Source organism: Phyllobates terribilis, unplaced genomic scaffold (assembly GCF_046119375.1).
Source record: "Phyllobates terribilis strain yellow unplaced genomic scaffold, ASM4611937v1 Scaffold_5__5_contigs__length_657084704, whole genome shotgun sequence".
NCBI classification, from domain to species: Eukaryota; Metazoa; Chordata; class Amphibia; order Anura; family Dendrobatidae; genus Phyllobates; species Phyllobates terribilis.
In genome coordinates, this window is record NW_027362765.1 from 49128520 (window position 1) to 49150404 (window position 21885).

The 21885-nt window shown below is 44.3% G+C and overlaps 1 protein-coding gene across 1 annotated transcript in view; it reads left to right on the forward strand.

Annotated features, from left to right (window-relative positions):
• LOC141271435 (uncharacterized) overlaps nt 1-21885 on the forward strand; it is a gene marked incomplete at its 5' end in the record, with an annotated part of 223463 nt that overhangs the window by 157922 nt on the left and 43656 nt on the right. Inside the window, 3 exons of the mRNA XM_073681511.1 lie at nt 16932-17105; nt 17180-17303; nt 19573-20295. Of these exons, the coding sequence (XP_073537612.1) occupies nt 16932-17105; nt 17180-17303; nt 19573-20295 (1021 nt within the window). The remainder of the gene's footprint in view (nt 1-16931; nt 17106-17179; nt 17304-19572; nt 20296-21885) is intronic.

The following is a 21885-nucleotide window of genomic DNA, read 5'->3' on the forward strand; positions in this document are numbered from 1 at the left end:
TGCCTTCAGTGTGAATGTACAATTTTCATAGTCATGAAAATACAGAAAAATCTTTAAATGAGAAGGTGTGTCCAAACTTTTGGTCTGTACTGTGTACAGGGGACATTAACCCCTTCATTCCCGGAGATAGTGGCCCCTCCCCCAGCTCTGCCATGTGTATATGTACAGTAATATAACGCTGGATGTGTTCATGTATACAGGGGACATTAACCCCTTCATTCTCGGAGATAGTGCCCCCTGCCCCCAGTTCTGCCATGTGTATATGTACAGTAATATAATGCTGGATGTGCTCATGTATACAGGGGACATTAACCCCTCTATTCCCGGAGATAGTGCCCCCTTCCCCCAGTTCTGCCATGTGTATATGTACAGTAATATAATGCTGGATGTGCTCATGTATACAGGGGACATTAACCCCTCCATTCCCGGAGATAGTGCCCCCCTTCCCCTGTTCTGCCATGTGTATATGTACAGTAATATAACGCTGGATGTGCTCATGTATACAGGGGACATTAACCCCTCCATTCCTGGAGATAGTGCCCCCTTCCCCCAGTTCTGCCATGTGTATATGTACAGTAATATAACGCTGGATGTGCTCATGTATACAGGGGGCATTAACCCCTCCATTCCTGGATATAGTGCCCCCTTCCCCAGTTCTGCCATGTGTATATGTACAGTAATATAACGCTGGATGTGCTCATGTATACAGGAGGCATTAACCCCTCTATTCCCGGAGATAGTGCCCCCTTCCCCCAGTTCTGCCATGTGTATATGTACAGTAATATAACGCTGGATGTGCTCATGTATACAGGGGACATTAACCCCTCCATTCCCGGAGATAGTGCCCCCTTCCCCCAGTTCTGCCATGTGTATATGTACAGTAATATAACGCTGGATGTGCTCATGTATACAGGGGACATTAACCCCTTCATTCCTGGAGATAGTGCCCCCTCCCCCAGTTCTGCCATGTGTATATGTACAGTAATATAACGCTTGATGTGCTCATGTATACAGGGGACATTAACCCCTCCATTCCCGGAGATAGTGCCCTCTTCCCCTGTTCTGCCATGTGTATATGTACAGTAATATAACGCTGGATGTGCTCATGTATACAGGGGACATTAACCCCTCCATTCCTGGAGATAGTGGCCCCTTCCCCCAGTTCTGCCATGTGTATATGTACAGTAATATAACGCTGGATGTGCTCATGTATACAGGGGACATTAACCCCTCCATTCCCGGAGATAGTGCCCCCCTCCCCCAGTTCTGCCATGTGTATATGTATAGTAATATAACGCTGGATGTGCTCATGTATACAGGGGGCATTAACCCCTCCATTCCTAGAGATAGTGGCCCCCTTCTCCAGTTCTGCCATGTGTATATGTACAGTAATATAACGCTGGATGTGCTCATGTATACAGGGGACATTAACCCCTTCATTCCTGGAGATAGTGCCCCCTCCCCCAGTTCTGCCATGTGTATATGTACAGTAATATAACGCTTGATGTGCTCATGTATACAGGGGACATTAACCCCTCCATTCCCGGAGATAGTGCCCTCTTCCCCTGTTCTGCCATGTGTATATGTACAGTAATATAACGCTGGATGTGCTCATGTATACAGGGGACATTAACCCCTCCATTCCTGGAGATAGTGGCCCCTTCCCCCAGTTCTGCCATGTGTATATGTACAGTAATATAACGCTGGATGTGCTCATGTATACAGGGGACATTAACCCCTCCATTCCCGGAGATAGTGCCCCCCTCCCCCAGTTCTGCCATGTGTATATGTATAGTAATATAACGCTGGATGTGCTCATGTATACAGGGGGCATTAACCCCTCCATTCCTAGAGATAGTGGCCCCCTTCTCCAGTTCTGCCATGTGTATATGTACAGTAATATAACGCTGGATGTGATCATGTATACAGGAGACATTAACCCCTCCATTCCTGGAGATAGTGCCCTCTTCCCCCAGTTCTGCCATGTGTATATGTACAGTAATATAACGCTGGATGTGCTCATGTATACAGGGGGCATCAACCCCTCCATTCCTGGATATAGTGCCCCCTTCCCCAGTTCTGCCATGTGTATATGTACAGTAATATAACGCTGGATGTGCTCATGTATACAGGAGGCATTAACCCCTCTTTTCCCGGAGATAGTGCCCCCTTCCCCCAGTTCTGCCATGTGTATATGTACAGTAATATAACGCTGGATGTGCTCATGTATACAGGGGACATTAACCCCTCCATTCCCGGAGATAGTGCCCCCTTCCCCCAGTTCTGCCATGTGTATATGTACAGTAATATAACGCTGGATGTGCTCATGTATACAGGGGACATTAACCCCTTCATTCCTGGATATAGTGCCCCCTTCCCCAGTTCTGCCATGTGTATATGTACAGTAATATAACGCTGGATGTGCTCATGTATACAGGGGACATTAACCCCTCCATTCCTGGAGATAGTGCCCCCTTCCTCCAGTTCTGCCATGTGTATATGTACAGTAATATAACGCTGGATGTGCTCATGTATACAGGGGGCATTAACCCCTCCATTCCCGGAGATAGTGCCCCCTTCCCCCAGTTCTGCCATGTGTATATGTACAGTAATATAACGCTGGATGTGCTCATGTATACAGGGGACATTAACCCCTCCATTCCCGGAGATAGTGCCCCCTTCCCCCAGTTCTGCCATGTGTATATGTACAGTAATATAACGCTGGATGTGCTCATGTATACAGGGGGCATTAACCCCTCCATTCCCGGAGATAGTGCCCCCTCCCCCAGTTCTGCCATGTGTATATGTACAGTAATATAATGCTGGATGTGCTCATGTATACAGGGGACATTAACCCCTTCATTCCTGGAGATAGTGCCCCCTCCCCCAGTTCTGCCATGTGTATATGTACAGTAATATAACGCTGGATGTGCTCATGTATACAGGGGACATTAACCCCTTCATTCCTGGAGATAGTGCCCCCTCCCCCAGTTCTGCCATGTGTATATGTACAGTAATATAACGCTTGATGTGCTCATGTATACAGGGGACATTAACCCCTCCATTCCCGGAGATAGCGCCCTCTTCCCCTGTTCTGCCATGTGTATATGTACAGTAATATAACGCTGGATGTGCTCATGTATACAGGGGACATTAACCCCTCCATTCCCGGAGATAGTGCCCCCTTCCCCCAGTTCTGCCATGTGTATATGTACAGTAATATAACGCTGGATTTGCTCATGTATACAGGGGGCATTAACCCCTCCATTCCCGGAGATAGTGCCCCCTTCCCCCAGTTCTGCCATGTGTATATGTACAGTAATATAACGCTGGATGTGCTCATGTATACAGGGGACATTAACCCCTCCATTCCCGGAGATAGTGCCCCCTCCCCCAGTTCTGCCATGTGTATATGTATAGTAATATAACGCTGGATGTGCTCATGTATACAGGGGGCATTAACCCCTCCATTCCTAGAGATAGTGGCCCCCTTCTCCAGTTCTGCCATGTGTATATGTACAGTAATATAACGCTGGATGTGATCATGTATACAGGAGACATTAACCCCTCCATTCCTGGAGATAGTGCCCCCTTCCCCCAGTTCTGCCATGTGTATATGTACAGTAATATAACGCTGGATGTGCTCATGTATACAGGGGGCATTAACCCCTCCATTCCTGGATATAGTGCCCCCTTCCCCAGTTCTGCCATGTGTATATGTACAGTAATATAACGCTGGATGTGCTCATGTATACAGGAGGCATTAACCCCTCTATTCCCGGAGATAGTGCCCCCTTCCCCCAGTTCTGCCATGTGTATATGTACAGTAATATAACGCTGGATGTGCTCATGTATACAGGGGACATTAACCCCTCCATTCCCGGAGATAGTGCCCCCTTCCCCCAGTTCTGCCATGTGTATATGTACAGTAATATAACGCTGGATGTGCTCATGTATACAGGGGACATTAACCCCTTCATTCCTGGAGATAGTGCACCCTCCCCCAGTTCTGCCATGTGTATATGTACAGTAATATAACGCTTGATGTGCTCATGTATACAGGGGACATTAACCCCTCCATTCCCGGAGATAGTGCCCTCTTCCCCTGTTCTGCCATGTGTATATGTACAGTAATATAACGCTGGATGTGCTCATGTATACAGGAGACATTAACCCCTCCATTCCTGGAGATAGTGCCCCCTTCCCCCAGTTCTGCCATGTGTATATGTACAGTAATATAACGCTGGATGTGCTCATGTATACAGGGGGCATTAACCCCTCCATTCCTGGATATAGTGCCCCCTTCCCCAGTTCTGCCATGTGTATATGTACAGTAATATAACGCTGGATGTGCTCATGTATACAGGAGGCATTAACCCCTCTATTCCCGGAGATAGTGCCCCCTTCCCCCAGTTCTGCCATGTGTATATGTACAGTAATATAACGCTGGATGTGCTCATGTATACAGGGGACATTAACCCCTTCATTCCTGGAGATAGTGCCCCCTCCCCCAGTTCTGCCATGTGTATATGTACAGTAATATAACGCTTGATGTGCTCATGTATACAGGGGACATTAACCCCTCCATTCCCGGAGATAGTGCCCTCTTCCCCTGTTCTGCCATGTGTATATGTACAGTAATATAACGCTGGATGTGCTCATGTATACAGGGGACATTAACCCCTCCATTCCCGGAGATAGTGCCCCCTCCCCCAGTTCTGCCATGTGTATATGTACAGTAATATAACGCTGGATGTGCTCATGTATACAGGGGACATTAACCCTTCCATTCCCAGGGATAGTGCCCCCTTCCCCCAGTTCTGCCATGTGTATATGTATAGTAATATAACGCTGGATGTGCTCATGTATACAGGGGACATTAACCCTTCCATTCCCAGGGATAGTGCCCCCTTCCCCCAGTTCTGCCATGTGTATATGTACAGTAATATAACGCTGGACGTGCTCATGTATACAGGGGACATTAACCCCTCCATTCCCGGAGATAGTGGCCCCCTTCTCCAGTTCTGCCATGTGTATATGTACAGTAATATAACGCTGGATGTGATCATGTATACAGGAGACATTAACCCCTCCATTCCTGGAGATAGTGCCCCCTTCCCCCAGTTCTGCCATGTGTATATGTACAGTAATATAACTCTGGATGTGCTCATGTATACAGGGGGCATTAATCCCTCCATTCCTGGATATAGTGCCCCCTTCCCCAGTTCTGCCATGTGTATATGTACAGTAATATAACGCTGGATGTGCTCATGTATACAGGAGGCATTAACCCCTCTATTCCCGGAGATAGTGCCCCCTTCCCCCAGTTCTGCCATGTGTATATGTACAGTAATATAACGCTGGATGTGCTCATGTATACAGGGGACATTAACCCCTCCATTCCCGGAGATAGTGCCCCCTTCCCCCAGTTCTGCCATGTGTATATGTACAGTAATATAACGCTGGATGTGCTCATGTATACAGGGGACATTAACCCCTTCATTGCTGGATATAGTGCCCCCTTCCCCAGTTCTGCCATGTGTATATGTACAGTAATACAACGCAGCAGCATTTCAGAGTCAGACATGCATAGCTGAAATATACAGGTGGTGTCTGTCTGATACATGAGAGAATCAGGCAGTATGTATAAGCGGTTCTCTTTATATTTCAGACTTTATATTACGTTTCATTAATAAAAGCGAGACGCCGCTAATCAAAAATAGTTCCCATTGCGTGATGTTTGGTCTTTTATTTTCTCCATCCAAATCGTTAACGCAAATTCTCGCAGCATTCAGTATGAACACGTGTTGATTACAATTTGGCATCTCAATTCTTTTCTTTTCGTGTGCTACATAAAGGATTATTAACAAGCATTGTTATTTGCATATTCGTTGGTTGGCAGCACTACCAGATAACAGCTGTGGGTGTTGTATGTACAGTATGTGGAAGTAAAATAGTGGAGATACGTATACGTATATTTTGATAGTGTTTCCCTTTATTTATGTTTTTCTACTGTCGCTTATTTTGTACATTTCATTAGTTGATAACAGGCAAAATTTAAATGGAGCTAAAGGTGCATAAAACAACAACAAAAAAATATATATAGCTGTCCCTGCAATGAGTTTTCATAATACCCTCCTTATAAGGTCCTCCCCATTAGTTTTGTCACGATTCGGCCACTCGCTGTGTCCTAGCTGTGAATGATAGCTCAGCCGCCCTATGGATAGCAGGGGCATGTCGGGCTGTGAGTGACAGCTCAGGTGCCTTATGGATAGCAGGGGTGTGTCAAGGTGTCAATGCTGTGAGTGACAGCTCAGCCGCCCTATGGATAGCAGGGGCATATCGGGCTGTCAGTGCTAAGAGTGACAGCTCAGCCGCCCTATGGATAGCAGGGGTATATCGGGCTGTCAGTGCTAAGAGTGACAGCTCAGGTGCCTTATGGATAGCAGGGGCATATCGAGCTGTCAGTGCTAAGAGTGACAGCTCAGCCGCCCTATGGATAGCAGGGGCATATCAAGCTGTCAGTGCTAAGAGTGACAGCTCAGGTGCCCTATGGATAGCAGGGGACGTGTCAGACTGTGAGTGCTGTGAGTGACAGCTCATCTGCTCTACAGATTGCAGGGGCATGTCGGGCTGTCAGTGCTGTGAGTGACAACTCAGCTGCCCTACAGATAGCAGATGCGTGTCTGGCTGTCAGTACTGTGAGTGACAGCTGAGCCACCCTACAGATAGCATGGGCGTGTCAGACTGTCAGTGCTGTGAGTGACAACTCAGCTGCCCTACAGATAGCAGATGCGTGTCTGGCTGTCAGTACTGTGAGTGACAGCTGAGCCACCCTACAGATAGCATGGGCGTGTCAGACTGTCAGTGCTGTGAGTGACAACTCAGCTGCCCTACAGATAGCAGATGCGTGTCTGGCTGTCAGTGCTGTGAGTGACAGCTCAGCTGCCCTATGATAGTAGGGGCGTGTCGGGCTGTCAGTGCTGTGAGTGACAGCTCAGCCGCCCTATGGATAGCAGGAGCGTGTAGGGCTGTCAGTACTGTGAGTGACAGCTCAGCCGCCCTATGGATAGCAGGAGAGTGCAGGGCTGTCAGTACTGTGAGTGACAGCTCATCTGCACTACAGATAGCAGGGGCATGTCAGGCTGTAAGTGTTGTGTTTTGGGTTTCCTCCAAGTGTTTTCCTTTTTTGATAATTGCCAGGCTATTTAACAGGCTTGCAATGTCATGTCATCATATTACCAATTGTAGCTTACTCTGTGCTTTGGAAAGCCAGAGAGGATAGGAATGGTGCCAATTAAATCCGTGCTCCTCCACACACGGATAAGGAATCAAAGGTTCAATTAAAGTCCATCTTTTATCTAAGGCTAAAAAACTACACGTTTCGTGGACGCCCTGTCCACTTCCTCAGGTATAAAGCCAATACTAACCACATGGTAATGCTCCTATATATACAGAGTGGAATGAGCCAAATTAAAAAACAAAACAGACAGGAGGCAAACACAATTGGTTTCCTGAGCAGAGCGGTTACATTTAAAACACAAACCTAAAAAGACTTGAGTTCACAAGATATTATGATGAAATAAACATGATAATGATACATTCTGACATGAATTTATATACATAGCTTATAGAATACAGGTGTAAACCTACAAACAAACAAAGATTTATACAAAAAATAATTATTAAACAATTATTATATCTCATTTATATTTTTCACCCCTATTTACGTCCGACCAGGATACGAACCTATAATCAACACACTCTTGAAAGTGTGAGAAGACAAGGGGGCACAGACCACTATGCTGTCATGCCTGGTTATTTTAAAGGCTATAGAATTAGGACACAGATGAATACTGATCTATAATATATGTCAAATTACTTTTTTACCGCAAGATGGTGCTGCCTTTGATTCTTTATTTCTTGAAATAAGAAGTACTCTGTGCTTTGTATTTTGATATTCTGATCTTTTGTTGCCGGACCTTCGATTTGCCTTTTGACTACCCGTTTGTATAATCCCTTTTGCCTTTCAGGTATTCTAATTTTAGTTACCAGACCCCAGACTTTGCCCCTAACTATCCGTTTGTCTTATCCCTCTATCTTTGACATAGCTTCCTGGCTTTTGGCCTTGGACTTCTTGACCACTCTGCCTCACGGCTAATCCGAGTAGCGACTAGCGTCACATTATTTTTGCTTTTTAGCTCCCCTTCAGGCCCCTGTAACTATGCTTGTGATTTGTTATTGTTTACATCCTGAACTTCCTACCAGATCTCCTTCTGGGTCTCCAGGCACAGTACTGTATCTGTCCCACCACTCACACACTCCCCCCCCCAGTTGCCACCCTTTCCACCTAAGACTGGATTCACTCACCTGTGTATTATGGTCTGGAAATGGATTGGTTGTGGGTCTCCTAACCCAAAATCAGTAGCCTCATAGGTGTATATGAGGGTGATGAGATTGGGTCAGCATCACGGTTCGTGATCTGACCACGACACATGAATGTGTGCATCTAGCCTAAAAAGCACCATCCTGAGACTCCTATATAGTCTCAAGATGGATAAATTGCTGCACATACAGTTGCTCCTTCTATTTTACCTAGTACATGCTATACTGACACTCTCCTGCAGTCTGTAATATTACAGACAATAATGTAATACTGACACTATCACAAGAAAGGCTCACACAAGGGAACATTTTCATTGATTATAATATAATCTAGCACTCTGGAACGCTCAGCAAAATCCTCTCTGGCTAAAGTCACTAGCTGATAATATTTCCTGTTCTGTATGTGACCTGCAATGTCTGTTTCCTCTCCATGCTCCCTGTTTTTCCCTGTACACATCCCTTGTCACTGTAAACTTGCTGAGGATTACAGGCCACATTTCCCATGACATCAGAGCAGAGCTGCTGAATGAGACTGTTCAAAGCACAGACAGGAAATGTCTGTACTCTGTGCTTTGAATGGACTGTAGCAGGAAGTAAAGACCTGGAGATCACATCACCACATGTGACAGCTTAGAAACAGAGCAGAATTTTAACATCAAGTAAATTATGATGTTTCTTAATTTTTGATAGGCTTTGAAATCTGTATTGCCGGAAAAACCCTTGTATGCTCACACTTAGCTACTTTGATGCCTTTTTTTTTCTACATGAAAAACTAAGGCTTGAGCAGAAATCCGTGGCATATATTACTTGTTTTTTTAAAACAGGTTTTGAGGTGTTTTTTTGTACACTTTTTGGAGCTAAGCAATTTTGATCTCAATAAGGGAAAACCTCAGTAAAAAAGCTAAAATGATTTATTTTACTCACTTAAATAGCGCCATTAATTCCACAGCGTTTTACAGACATAACCATGACAGACACTGTCACCATTGGGGCTCATCATCTAAATTCCCTATCATACAGTCTTTGGAGTGTGGGAGGAAACTGAAGTACCCAGAGGAAACCCATCCAAACATGGGGAGAACATACAAACTCCGTGCAGATGTTGTCCTTACTGGGATTTGAACGCAGGACCCCAGCTCAGCAAATTGACTGAATTGACACTCTGCATGTTTAAAAAAAAATGCACGACAGGGCAAAAAGCGCAAGAAAAAATGTAAAAAGCTGTATTTTTTAACATGTAAAAGAAACAAACAAGCAACAAAAATAATAGGTGCAAATGTAAGGGTGAAGACTAGTGAAGGGTCTTGAGTGGTAGTTCCAGGGAGCCAGTAGTGGAAGAAATAGGAATCCGGAACTGCTGAGCAAGTAAAGGAGACTTGTGAATCAGTACTGTAGTGTTAAAGCTGGATTATGGCGAAGTAGGGAGAAACAGTGTGCCTTGAAAGCCCTGGAGTAGACTACAGAAGAAGGATACTGTCTGGAATAATGCTTAATACTGTAAATGTGTATGCTTCAGGGGAGATAGAGCCTCATGCCATCTTGCTCAGAAGCTATGTCTGACACTGTTATTAGATTACTCTCTATTTATATGCTGCTCGCCATATCTAACATGTGCTATGTCCTTCCGGGATTGTGCATCTCAATGATGCAGGCGTCTGCTTCCTGACACGCACGCTGGAGTGCAGCATCTCATACTGTGCATTCACTAACTGCCGATAGCTGCGGGTCACTTTCGGTTCCCGCATGACGCATATCCAGCCGGTGGAACGCAAGCTCCAAGGTGGAGTGCAACACATCTTGGAATCGCTTCGTAAACCTCGGGAGCTTATAATAACAGGATGGGAGAAATGCCTCCACCTAATATAACAAGCGCTAACGTGTCGGCATGTGCTTACAGAGATTTTTTACAGAAAGGGTACAATATTCCCATAGTTTATGTCCCCAATCCCCAGGCATTATGGCATATGCAATATATTATCGCGGATGCAGATAATACATTATATTGATGGGAATTTATTATTCCCACTGCACTCGTTTTCTGGCATAGCAAAGATGTAAAAGTTCTCCGGGCGTTCAAAAATTTTTGCTCTTACGCACTGACCCCGCGCGGTTTTGCCTAAGGGGAGTGACAACAGATTACCTATACCATATTTTTCGGATTATAAGACGCACTTTTTTCCCCACCAAAATTGGGGAGAAAATTGGAGTGCGTCTCATAATGTGAACTATATATATCCAAAGCACTTACCGGCGTTAGTGGAGCGGGGTCCCAGGATCGCTGCTGCCGGAAACTTCTGTCTTCCGGCAGAGGCAGGAGTCAGAAGATGGCTGCGGTCCCTTTGCTGCGGTCCTCATGCTGCGGGCCCCTTGCTGCTGTCCTCATGCTGCATGCCCCTTGCTGCGGTCCTCATGCTGCGGGCCCCTTGCTGCGGTCCCCTTGCTTGCAGTACGGTATGTGTCCGGTGGTGCGGGGGCTAGCCTGACATTTTGTAGAAGCCGGAGCCCCGCTCCTTCCATACTGTTCCATGCGGTGGTCTCCGGGAAAATTACCGCCGGAGGTGGCACATGCGCAATTGAGATCTTGGAAGTCGATATCTCGATGCCGAGATCTCAATCTGAGCATGCGCCGCCTCCGGCGGCCATTTTCCCAGGGACTGCTGCATGGAACAGTATGGAAGGTGCGGGGCTCCGGCTTTTACAAAATGTCGGCGGAGCTCCCGCACCACTGGACACCTACTGCAGGCAATGGGACGGAGCTTGGGGACCGCAAGCAAGGGGATCGCAGCAAGGGGACCACAGCATGGGGACCGCAGCTGTTAGAACTCTCCTGTTAGTTTTTTTTTAGTTTGCTGGTCACATGACCATTTTTGCCTATTTAATCCGGCTCCGCCCTCCTGGTCTTGCTGGACTTCATTGTATTTACTACTCTTGAGCTAGCTTGGTGCTCTGTTGTCGTTCTCTGTTAGTTTTACTAGGTCTTCTGACCTCTATGCTTTTTGTTGTGTGTTTGTCTTTGACTGCTACTATTTCTGCTAGGAGGTGTCCAACTTATCCCAGTCCCTAGTTCTTGTAGGGATCCCTCCCTCACATCTATAGGTCTTCGTTCAGACTAGCCGAGGACTTTAGCGGGTCTGATCGCAGGATCAGGTTCCCCGTTACATCGTAGGGATCTAGTTTAGTTCTATTGTAGGGACAGTTCTCCTGTCTTTCCTTAGTCCCTGTAGCAGATCATAACAGTAAGTCCAGCCCTAAAAGAAAAAAAAAATTTCTCTAAGGAAAGACCTCCAGTTTTCCATCATGGTCTCGGTTCAAGATTTGGCTCAACGCTTGCAGGGACTCTCTCTGGAGGTGGCCAAGCTCCAACAACACGTGAGTAGCTGTTCTGGAGCACATTTTGTGGAACCAAAGGTACGTCTGCCTGATTTATTTTTTGTCGAACAACAAGATTTTTTTTCTTTTAAAAATGCTTGTTTATTGTATTTTCGTTTGAGACCCGGATCCTCTGGTGATGAATCACAGCGCATAGGGTTCATAATGTCACTTTTGCGCAAAGATCCTCAGGGATGGGCCTTCTCTCTCCAACCTAGTGATCCGTGCTTTAGATCAGTGGATAGTTTTTTTTCTGCTTTGGGTTTGTTGTATGATGATCCTGATCGTGTCTCATCTGCTGAGTCTGAATTGAGATGTTTGAGGCAGGGATCAGGTAATGTGGAAAAATATTGTTCTCACTTCCGTCGGTGGTCTGGCCAGGTGGGGTGGAACGATTCAGCTTTGAAAAGCTTGTTTCTTGCAGGGCTAGGTGAAAGGGTTAAGGATTTACTGATTGCTTATCCCACACCTGGAAACTTGCAGGAGGCAATGCAATTAGCTATACGGGTGGACAGGAGACTGCGTGCAAGGGTTAATGAGAGCAAATCCTCTGCTATGTCAGCTCCGAGTCTTGAGAGGGTCTGTGCTGACAATGGAGAGCCGATGGAGATTGGGGCGATGGCACCCCGCTCTCAGGAAAAAGATCGCAGGCTTTCTGAAGGCTTGTGCTTCTATTGCGGAAATTCTGGTCGTTTTATTAAGAACTGTGTGCTTCGTATGAAGAAAGAAAAAAAAATGGTCAGTTATGCCCGTATTGCCTGTTTAAATTCTAAGGGAGTATTCCTATCTGCCACTACTGCTGCTCAGGATGAATTAATTGAATTTTGGGTATTTGTGGATTGTGGTTCTACTCTGAATGTGATTGATGGGGGATTCTTGGAAAAACTTAGATTAGAACCTAAAACTTTGTCATCCCCTATTGCTGTGGTTTCTGTTGATGGCTCTCCCTTGAAGAGTGTTACTCATAAGGTCTGTGAATTTCCCCTCACTATTAATGGTATTCACCAAGAAAATTTGGATTTGGTGGTATTGGATAATTTGCCTTCTCCAGTAATATTGGGGTTACCCTGGTTAAAATTGCACAATCCTGTACTGGATTGGTCTACCAATGAAATTAAGTCCTGGAGCCCTAAGTGTTATGACAAGTGTTGTAACGGACGTATTGCTGCTGTGGATAAAGGGGAATTGCCTGTACCTATTCAGGATTTTTGGAGAGTTTTTTCTGAGGAGGAGTCACAAATTTTGCCTCCCCATAGAGACTATGATTGTACCATTGAATTTGTCCCTGGAGCGACTCTTCCTAAAAGTCGTTTATTTAATCTTACTATTCCTGAGAGAAAGGCTTTGGAGGAATACATACAGACAAGCTTGGCCGCCGGTCACATTAGGCCTTCCAAGTCTCCTGTGGCTGTTGGATTTTTTTTTGTAAAAAAAAAAGATGGCGGTTTACGTCCTTGTCTGGACTTTCGTGAGATTAATAAAATTACTGTACGCAATCCTTACCCACTGCCATTGATTCCTGATTTATTTAACCAGTTAGTGGGGGCCAAGTGGTTCTCTAAAATTGATCTCCAGGGGGCATACAATTTGTTGCGCATGAAGGAGGGTGATGAATGGAAGACTGCTTTTAACACTCCTGTGGGTCATTTTGAGAATCTGGTGATGCCTTTTGGTCTTACCAATGCTCCAGCATTTTTTCAGAATCTTATTAATGACATCCTTAGACCTTTAATCGGCAAAAATGTGGTTGTGTATTTGGATGACATTCTGATTTATTCGCCTGATCTGGAGTCTCATTGGCGGAGCGTACGTGAGGTATTACAGTTATTATTGGACAATTCGCTTTTTGCTAAGCTAGAGAAATGTGAGTTCGCTGTACAGAGAATTAGTTTTTTGGGCTACATTATCTCCAGTGAAGGTTTTGAGATGGACCCGGTTAAAGTTCAAGCTGTGCAGGAATGGCCTAGGCCTATTGGTTTGAAATCGATACAGAGGTTTTTGGGTTTCGCCAATTATTACAGAAAATTCATAAAAAAAATTTCTATTATTGTCAAACCACTGACCGATCTCACCAGGAAAGGTGCTAATGCGGTTCAGTGGACTTCTGAGGCCATTGAAGCTTTTGTGTTTCTAAAGGAGAGGTTCACCTCTGCTCCCATCCTTATGCAGCCTGATGTGACTAAGCCGTTTTTGGTTGAGGTTGATGCTTCTTCGGTGGGGGTCGGTGCAATGTTGTCTCAGGAAAACAAGGATGGAGTACATCCCTGTGCCTTTTTTTCAAAAAAAATTTCTGAGACTGAACTTAATTACGATATTGGTAATCGGGAATTGCTGGCGATTAAACTCGCATTTGAACACTGGCGTCACCTCTTGGAAGGTGCTGAATTTCCCATTCAGGTTTTCACTGATCATAAAAATCTGATCTATCTTGATGCTGCCAAGCGCTTGAATGCCCGTCAGGCTAGGTGGGCACTTTTTTTCTCGCGGTTTAATTTTTCCGTTACTTACATCCCGGGTACCAAGAATGTTAAAGCGGATGCTTTGTCTCGCAGCTTTTCTCCCATGGTCGGTGTTGAGGAGGAAGAGGAGAGCATTTTACAAGAAGGTGTTGTGATTGCTGCTTTGGACTCCGTTTTGGAGGATGAGATTCTTAAAGCTCAGGAAAATGCCCCATCTAACACTCCCCATGGGAGGTTGTTTGTGCCTAGGACCTTTAGGAGAGATTTGTTTGTTGAGTGTCATGAGTCTCGGTTGGCAGGTCATCCAGGAATTTCTGAGACCAAGAGACTTGTGGGTCGCAGTTTTTGGTGGCCTGGATGGCAGAAGGAAGTCATTAAGTGGGTGCGCCAATGTACTGTGTGTGCTAGATCCAAGTCTTCGCATGCTCCTGCTGCGGGGTTGCTTTGCCCTCTGGAGGTTCCTAGTGCACCTTGGACACATCTGGCTATGGACTTTATTACTGACCTTCCCCCCTCTGAAGGTTTCACGGTCATCTGGGTGGTCGTAGACCGTTTTAGCAAGATGTGTCACTTGGTTCCCTTCATCAAACTGCCTTGCGCTAAGACACTCGCTAAGGCCTTTGTCAAGGAAATTGTCAGACTACATGGTGTTCCTACTGACATTGTTTCTGATAGGGGACCTCAGTTCGTGGCTCGTTTTTGGCGTGCCTTTTGTGACAGGTTGGGAGTTCATTTGTCGTTTTTATCTGGATATCATCCTGAGTCTAATGGCTAGACAGAAAGGAAGAACCAGGATGTTGAGCAGTTCTTGCGTTGTTTTGTGGCAGACAATCAAGAGGGGTGGTCTGAGTTTCTGCCACTTGCTGAATTTGCTCTTAACAACCATACATCCTCTTCTGCTGGGTGTTCGCCTTTTTTTTGTTGTTCTGGGAGACATCCGTCTTTTGGGTCATTCTCCAAATTGGTTTCGGCTGTGCCTGAGGAGGAGAGTTTTTCCGTTGATTTGGAGAGAGTTTGGACGGATGTGCGTGGTAATCTTCAGGAGGCTAACAAAAAATCTAAGAGGTACTTTGATAGGAAACGGCAAGAGGTTTTGTTTGCTGTTGGTGACATGGTTTGGTTGTCCTCTAAGAATCTGCGATTGAGGATTCCTTCTAAAAAATTGGGTCCCAAGTTCGTAGGGCCCTTTAAGGTGCTTCAGATAGTTAACCAATCTGCTGTTAGCTTGGAGGTTCCTACGTCCTGGAAGATTAACCCGGTGTTTCATGTTTCTCTGTTGAAAAAAGCTGATGTGTCTGATGATGACGCCTCTGCCACTGTTCCTCCGGTGGTGGAGGACGGGGAATATGAAATTTCCCGCATCCTAAATTCTAGACGGTATAGAGGGAGTTTGCAGTATCTCGTCGCTTGGAAGGGTTTCGGACCTGAGGATAACTCATGGGTGAGGGCGGATGATGTTTCTGCTTCCAGACGTGTCAGAGCGTTTCACAGGAGGTTTCCTGGTAAGCCTGGGCCTAGGGGATCCGGAGGATCCTCTTAGAAGAGGGGGTACTGTTAGAACTCTCCTGTTAGGTTTTTTTTTAGTTTGCTGGTCACATGACCATTTTTGCCTATTTAATCCGGCTCCGCCCTCCTGGTCTTGCTGGACTTCATTGTATTTACTACTCTTGAGCTAGCTTGGTGCTCTGTTGCCGTTCTCTGTTAGTTTTGCTAGGTCTTCTGACCTCTATGCTTTTTGTTGTGTGTTTGTCTTTGACTGCTACTATTTCTGCTAGGAGGTGTCCAACTTATCCCAGTCCCTAGTTCTTGTAGGGATCCCTCCCTCACATCTATAGGTCTTCGTTCAGACTAGCCGAGGACTTTAGCGGGTCTGATCGCAGGATCAGGTTCCCCGTTACATCGTAGGGATCTAGTTTAGTTCTATTGTAGGGACAGTTCTCCTGTCTTTCCTTAGTCCCTGTAGCAGATCATAACAGCAGCCATCTTCCGACTCCTGCCTCGACCCTGCCACCTGGGACCCTGCTTCACCAAAGCCTCAGGCCCCCAGGTAAGCTTATTGTAACTCATACTGGTTTCTAAAAAAAAAACAAAAGCATTTTTTTCCTATTCTACTCCCCAAAATTTGGGGTGCGTCTTATAATCCGCAAAATACGGTAATTTATGCTGAAAAGTGGCATAAATTCAGTCATCATACTATCATGGTGTTAGTGATGTTGACTGATAATTATTTCCAAAGAAATAGAAATTTCAGCGAACATTGCACATGCTGAAGGTGTACACCAGCACTAAACTACTGTTCCTGTCAATACAAAAAAAGAGAGAATACAACACCTACATGTTACATCTCAACATATATTTTCCTTTATTATCTCCAGTAATTGCATTATTTCTTGGGATTTTTTATGATGTTACATTGGCTCATCTTCTTCCCATTCAGGTCCCTACAATATTTGATCCTCTCAGTGAAGATCTTCTACATACGAGGATTTTCCTGAGTGACCTGTGAAGGATGGATAGGGACAGGGACAAGATGGTGGAGAGGATATTACATCTTACCCTAGAGATCCTCTTCCGGCTTACTGGAGAGGTGAGAGATTCTGATGACGTCACATTACATCATTCTTATCTATGGGAATAACGGAAAGAACTGGAGAGGTGAGGACTCTGGAAATGTCTGTAGTGAGATTTATTAATGTGTCTCTCCATAACCAGGATTACACAGTAGTGAAGAAGACCTCTAGTGATCGCTGTCAGGCCCCTGTGTCTGAGGAATGGGGAAGAACCCTGAGCCCAATCACGGGGCCTCCACCTCACCCCCTGATGCATGAGGACATCAATGACCAGAAGATCCTAGAACTTACGTACAAGATGATTGAGCTGCTGACTGGAGAGGTGACAATGCTGGGACATTATACAGTAACGTTATGAAGGGATCGGGAGGATGACGATATCTTTGTATGTGTCAGGTTCCTATAAGGTGTCAGGACGTCACCATCTATTTCTCCATGGAGGAGTGGGAGTATTTAGAAGGACACAAAGATCTGTACAAGGATGTTGTGATGGAGGTTTCCCTGCCCACCACATCACCAGGTAATAGACATGATTACTGACTTTTAAATACTATTAACCAATTCCAAAATATTTTACAAACTGTGTTATGCACATTTAAGAACATTTCCGTAGACCTGGCTTTTGTAACCCGATTATTATCATCCATCTATTCCGCCCTAGGCCTCTGAGACCTCAAAAGTTTGGTTGCGAAATAAGTTTCATTATGAAAGATATTTTTATGGGTTACTCTTTGGATTCATCATTATATAATGTCCATAATTTTGTTGACCACTTTTCAAGATCTTGTTTAAGTGCAAACTTCAAAATCCGTCCATGTATATTAAAAGATAAGTTGGAAATTGAAAAACTGTAGCTAAATTTTTGACTCTTCTAACATTCTAAAAGAATAAAAGGATGTTTGAAAAATGTTGCCTACATAATGTAGTCTTGCAGCGCTGGGATCCTGGGTTCAAATCCCACCAAAGACAAAATCCCCAAGGAGTTTGTATGTACTCCCCTTGCTTGCATGAATTTAGTCTGGTTGTCTGGTTTCCTACCAGACTCCAAAGACAGTGATAGTGTCATGTACATACTTCACAGCATGTGACGTTAGGTGCATTTGCACGGGTTAACGTATCTTCTCTTACTCAATCTTGCACTCAACCTCTGTTATAACCTGCAGAGCATAATTCACACTTTGACACAATTCAAAGAACCAGGATACTCAAAATGCTGCCACCATTGATCAAACTCATGGGTTGATGAGTTCCCAAAATATACATTACTGTCCAACAGTCAAAAGGCCACACAAAAGGCTCCCTCAAAGGCTATGGATTCTTTAGAGCATTCAAGAACCAAATTTATTAAAGTTTTAATATAAAAAGTACAGGGTTTACAAGAGAAGGTACAGTACAGACCAAAAGTTTGGACACACTTTCTCATTTAAAGATTTTTCTGTATTTTCATGATTTTAAAAATTGTACATTCACACTGAAGACATCAAAACTATGAAATAACACATGTGGAATTATATACTTAACAAAAAAGTGTGAAACAACTGAAAATATGTCTTATATTCTAGGTTCTTCAAAGTAGCCACCTTTTGCTTTGATGACTGCTTTGCACATTCTTGGCATTCTCTTGATGAGCTTCAAGAGGTAGTCACCGGAAATGGTTTTCACTTCACAGGTGTGCCCTGTCAGGTTTAATAAGTGGGATTTCTTGCCTTATAAATGGGGTTGGGACCATCAGTTGTGTTATACAGAAGTCTGGTGGATACACAGCTGATAGTCCTACTGAATAGATTGTTAGAGACACATCTCTACAACAACTGTTAAGAGGAGACTTTGTGCAGCAGGCCTTCATGGTAAAATAGCTGCTAGGAAACCACTGCTAAGGACAGGCAACAAGCAGAAGAGACTTCTTTGGGCTAAAGAACACAAGGAATGGATATCAGACCAGTGGAAATCTGTGCTTTGGTCTGATGAATCCAAATTTGAGGTCTTTGGTTCCAACCACCGTGTCTTTGTGTGATGCAGAAAAGGTGAACGGATGGACTCTACATGCCTGGTTCCCACTGTGAAGCACATGTCAAATTTTAAAAATCTGGCCTGGTCAGGAAGGTAAAAACTGGCAGCAACAGGAAGAAGTTAAAGGGGTTGTCCACTACTTTGACTAAATGCTGTAGTCCCCTGAGTACAATAATAAAAAAAAATTATACCCACCTCCTGCACTGGTGCGGGTTTCAGCAATGTTGGCACCAAGTCTCCCAGTGCTCGCATGACATTGTTATGTTACGTGAGCACTGCATCCAACCATAATCTGCTAGTGTGATGCTGGGCTCACACTTACAGCAGACAAAACAGGGATGTCTGGGGAAGGTGTGAATGCTGCAGCCAATTAGCGCCCACTGATTGGCTGCAGTGCTGACATGACATAACAATGTTATGCGACTGCTGGGAGACCAGCCACCGCCATCACTGGAATGGCGCTGGTGCAGGGGGTATTACCTTTTTTATTATTTTACTTGGGGGACTACAACATTTAACGAGGGGTTTTAGAAATTAGTGGACAAGCCCTTTTAAAAAACTGAACTGACCCTATATTATTAATGGTAGCTATAATTACAGACAAGGCCAGATTTCCATATCTAAAGTGCATAGCAACTTTAATTAAAAAAATCAGAATTTTGAGAAATGCGCTTTGTATGTCAATTTTTGCATACAAATGTAATAAAATATCAATATAATTTTAAGGTTATATTTAAAAAATAAAGTAAAATACAACAACTTTATTTTTTTCTTGGCAGGTGACTGTATCAGAATCTCAGAGGAACATGAGATGCCTATAGATTTTAAAACAGAAGATTACGCTATTACAACATATACATATGAAGAGGATGCCATTATCCCAGATACACCTCCAGCCCTTCACAGCAAAGATCTATCATCTGATCCTTTTCAACAGCTCTTATCTTATGAGTCATCACAGACTGTTAACCAAAATCAAAATATCAGAAGCGATGTTGAACCATCGTCTTACACAGTGGAGGATCCATTTTCATGTTTAGAATGTGGCAAATTTTTCACTCGAAAAACAGTTCTCATTGACCATCAAAAAACTCACACAGGGGAGAAGCCATATTCCTGTTCTGAATGTGGGAAATGTTGCACTCAGAAATCTGATCTTGTTAAACATCAGAGAACTCACACAGGGGAGAAGCCTTATTTATGTTCTGAATGTGGGAAATGCTTTAGTCAGAAATTTCATCTGGTTAGACATCGGAGAAGTCACACAGGGGAGAAACCATACTCATGTCCAGTATGTGGAAAATATTTTAACCAGAAATCACATGTTGTTAGACATCAGATAAGTCACACAGGGGAGAAGCCATTTTCATGTTCTGAATGTGGAAAATGTTTTAGCCAGAAATCAAGTCTTCTTGCACATGAGAAAATTCACACAGGGGAGAAGCCATTTTCTTGTTTGGAATGTGGGAAATGTTTTAACCAGAAATCAAATCTTACTGCACATCTCAGAAGTCACACAATAGGTAAGGACATTTTATACCCCGAATGAGGAAAATGTGTTAACTGAACAACCAGTCTTGTTGGCCCCTTAACCCTGCTGTTCTGTTCGGGTCTACTATACACTTATAATGTTCTGGTCATTTTTGACCGGACCTATTAAAGTCTTGATTTTTAGCTAATTTAAGTGTTTTATTTGAATATCTGTTGCATTATTATACTGTATGTGAAGATGCTTGTTCATAAACAAATGAAAAATGAAATCAAAAACTTAATTTTTATTTTTTTGTATCAAAAAATATTAATGGCCTAATTGGAATATTCATGCATATTGCACATTTGTACATAAAAAAAATTCTTTATATAACTGTAAACTATAACTAATAACATCAAACTGTAAGTAAATCTATTTTTGTTCAAAAAATAAATAAATAAATAAAAAGTTCAGTTTTTTTCTATATAAAATGGTAAATAAGGTTCACGGTGCTAAATTTACTGTTTGCATTCATCACAAGTATAATTTACACGTCTTTTGCATAAGTACTTTTCACAACTTCAGCATATTATATTTGTTTAGTGATTACTTGATGTTGGACAGAAGGCGCATTGTTTCCGTTTTAGGCTGGTTGCGTTGCTGGTGGAGGCCATGGGTATCGTAGCAGTGCCGGTGGAAGCTGGTTCACTTTCTTTAGCATGCTGTTGGATCCTGTGGACAATGGCTGCCGCTCCATCATCTCTGGATGCTACTTTTCTTTCTTCGATATATGGGCTAACCAGTGATTCTCCCAACTTCTCTATAAAAATTCTTCTTTTATATCTTTTATATAGTTTATTTTTGTTCCAATTTGGGTGTATTTCATGCCATAACACGAATGCATTGTATGCCGGCACATCAAGAATGTTGTAAAACACAACCATAGGCCACCGATTTGTTTTGCATGTACAGGTGTAAGTGCCTATGAGTTGATCTAGAGTATCAGCTGCCCCTTTTGTGGCATTATAATGTATCATGTCCGGCTTTCTGTCGTCTCGATTACTGATTGCACTATCATGGTGCATTTTTTGTGTTTTTTGGGAACGTAAGAAACTACTGTTGTATCCTCAGTAAAATAAGACATCTAATATATATAATCGGCTTATCCCGTCTGTCTGTCCGTCCAGGAAATCTCGCGTTGCTGATTGGTCCGGCCGCTGCCAATCAGCGACGCGGGATTTCAGAACAAGATGGCGGCCGTTAGCGGCTCATCTGCCGCACAGAGGTCAGCGGCGATGCAGCCGGGAGATGACCGGCACTAGCCGGTCATCTCCCGGCTGCTCGAAGCAGAAGTACCCCGACCAGCTGCCTAGGCGGCGCCGCTCCCCAGTCCTCCCTTCACACTTGCCGTCGGGAGATCAGCGGTCCCAACCGCTTATCTCCCGACGGTAGCCGCATGGAGGTCAGCGGCGATGCAGCTGGGAGATGACCGGCGCTAGCCGGTCATCTCCCGGCTGCTCGCAGCGGAAGTACCTGCACAGGCAGCGCCGCTCCCGGGTCCTCACTAACACGGTTCGCTGATTGAATCAGCGATATTGGCGCCAAATTTAAACACCGCTTT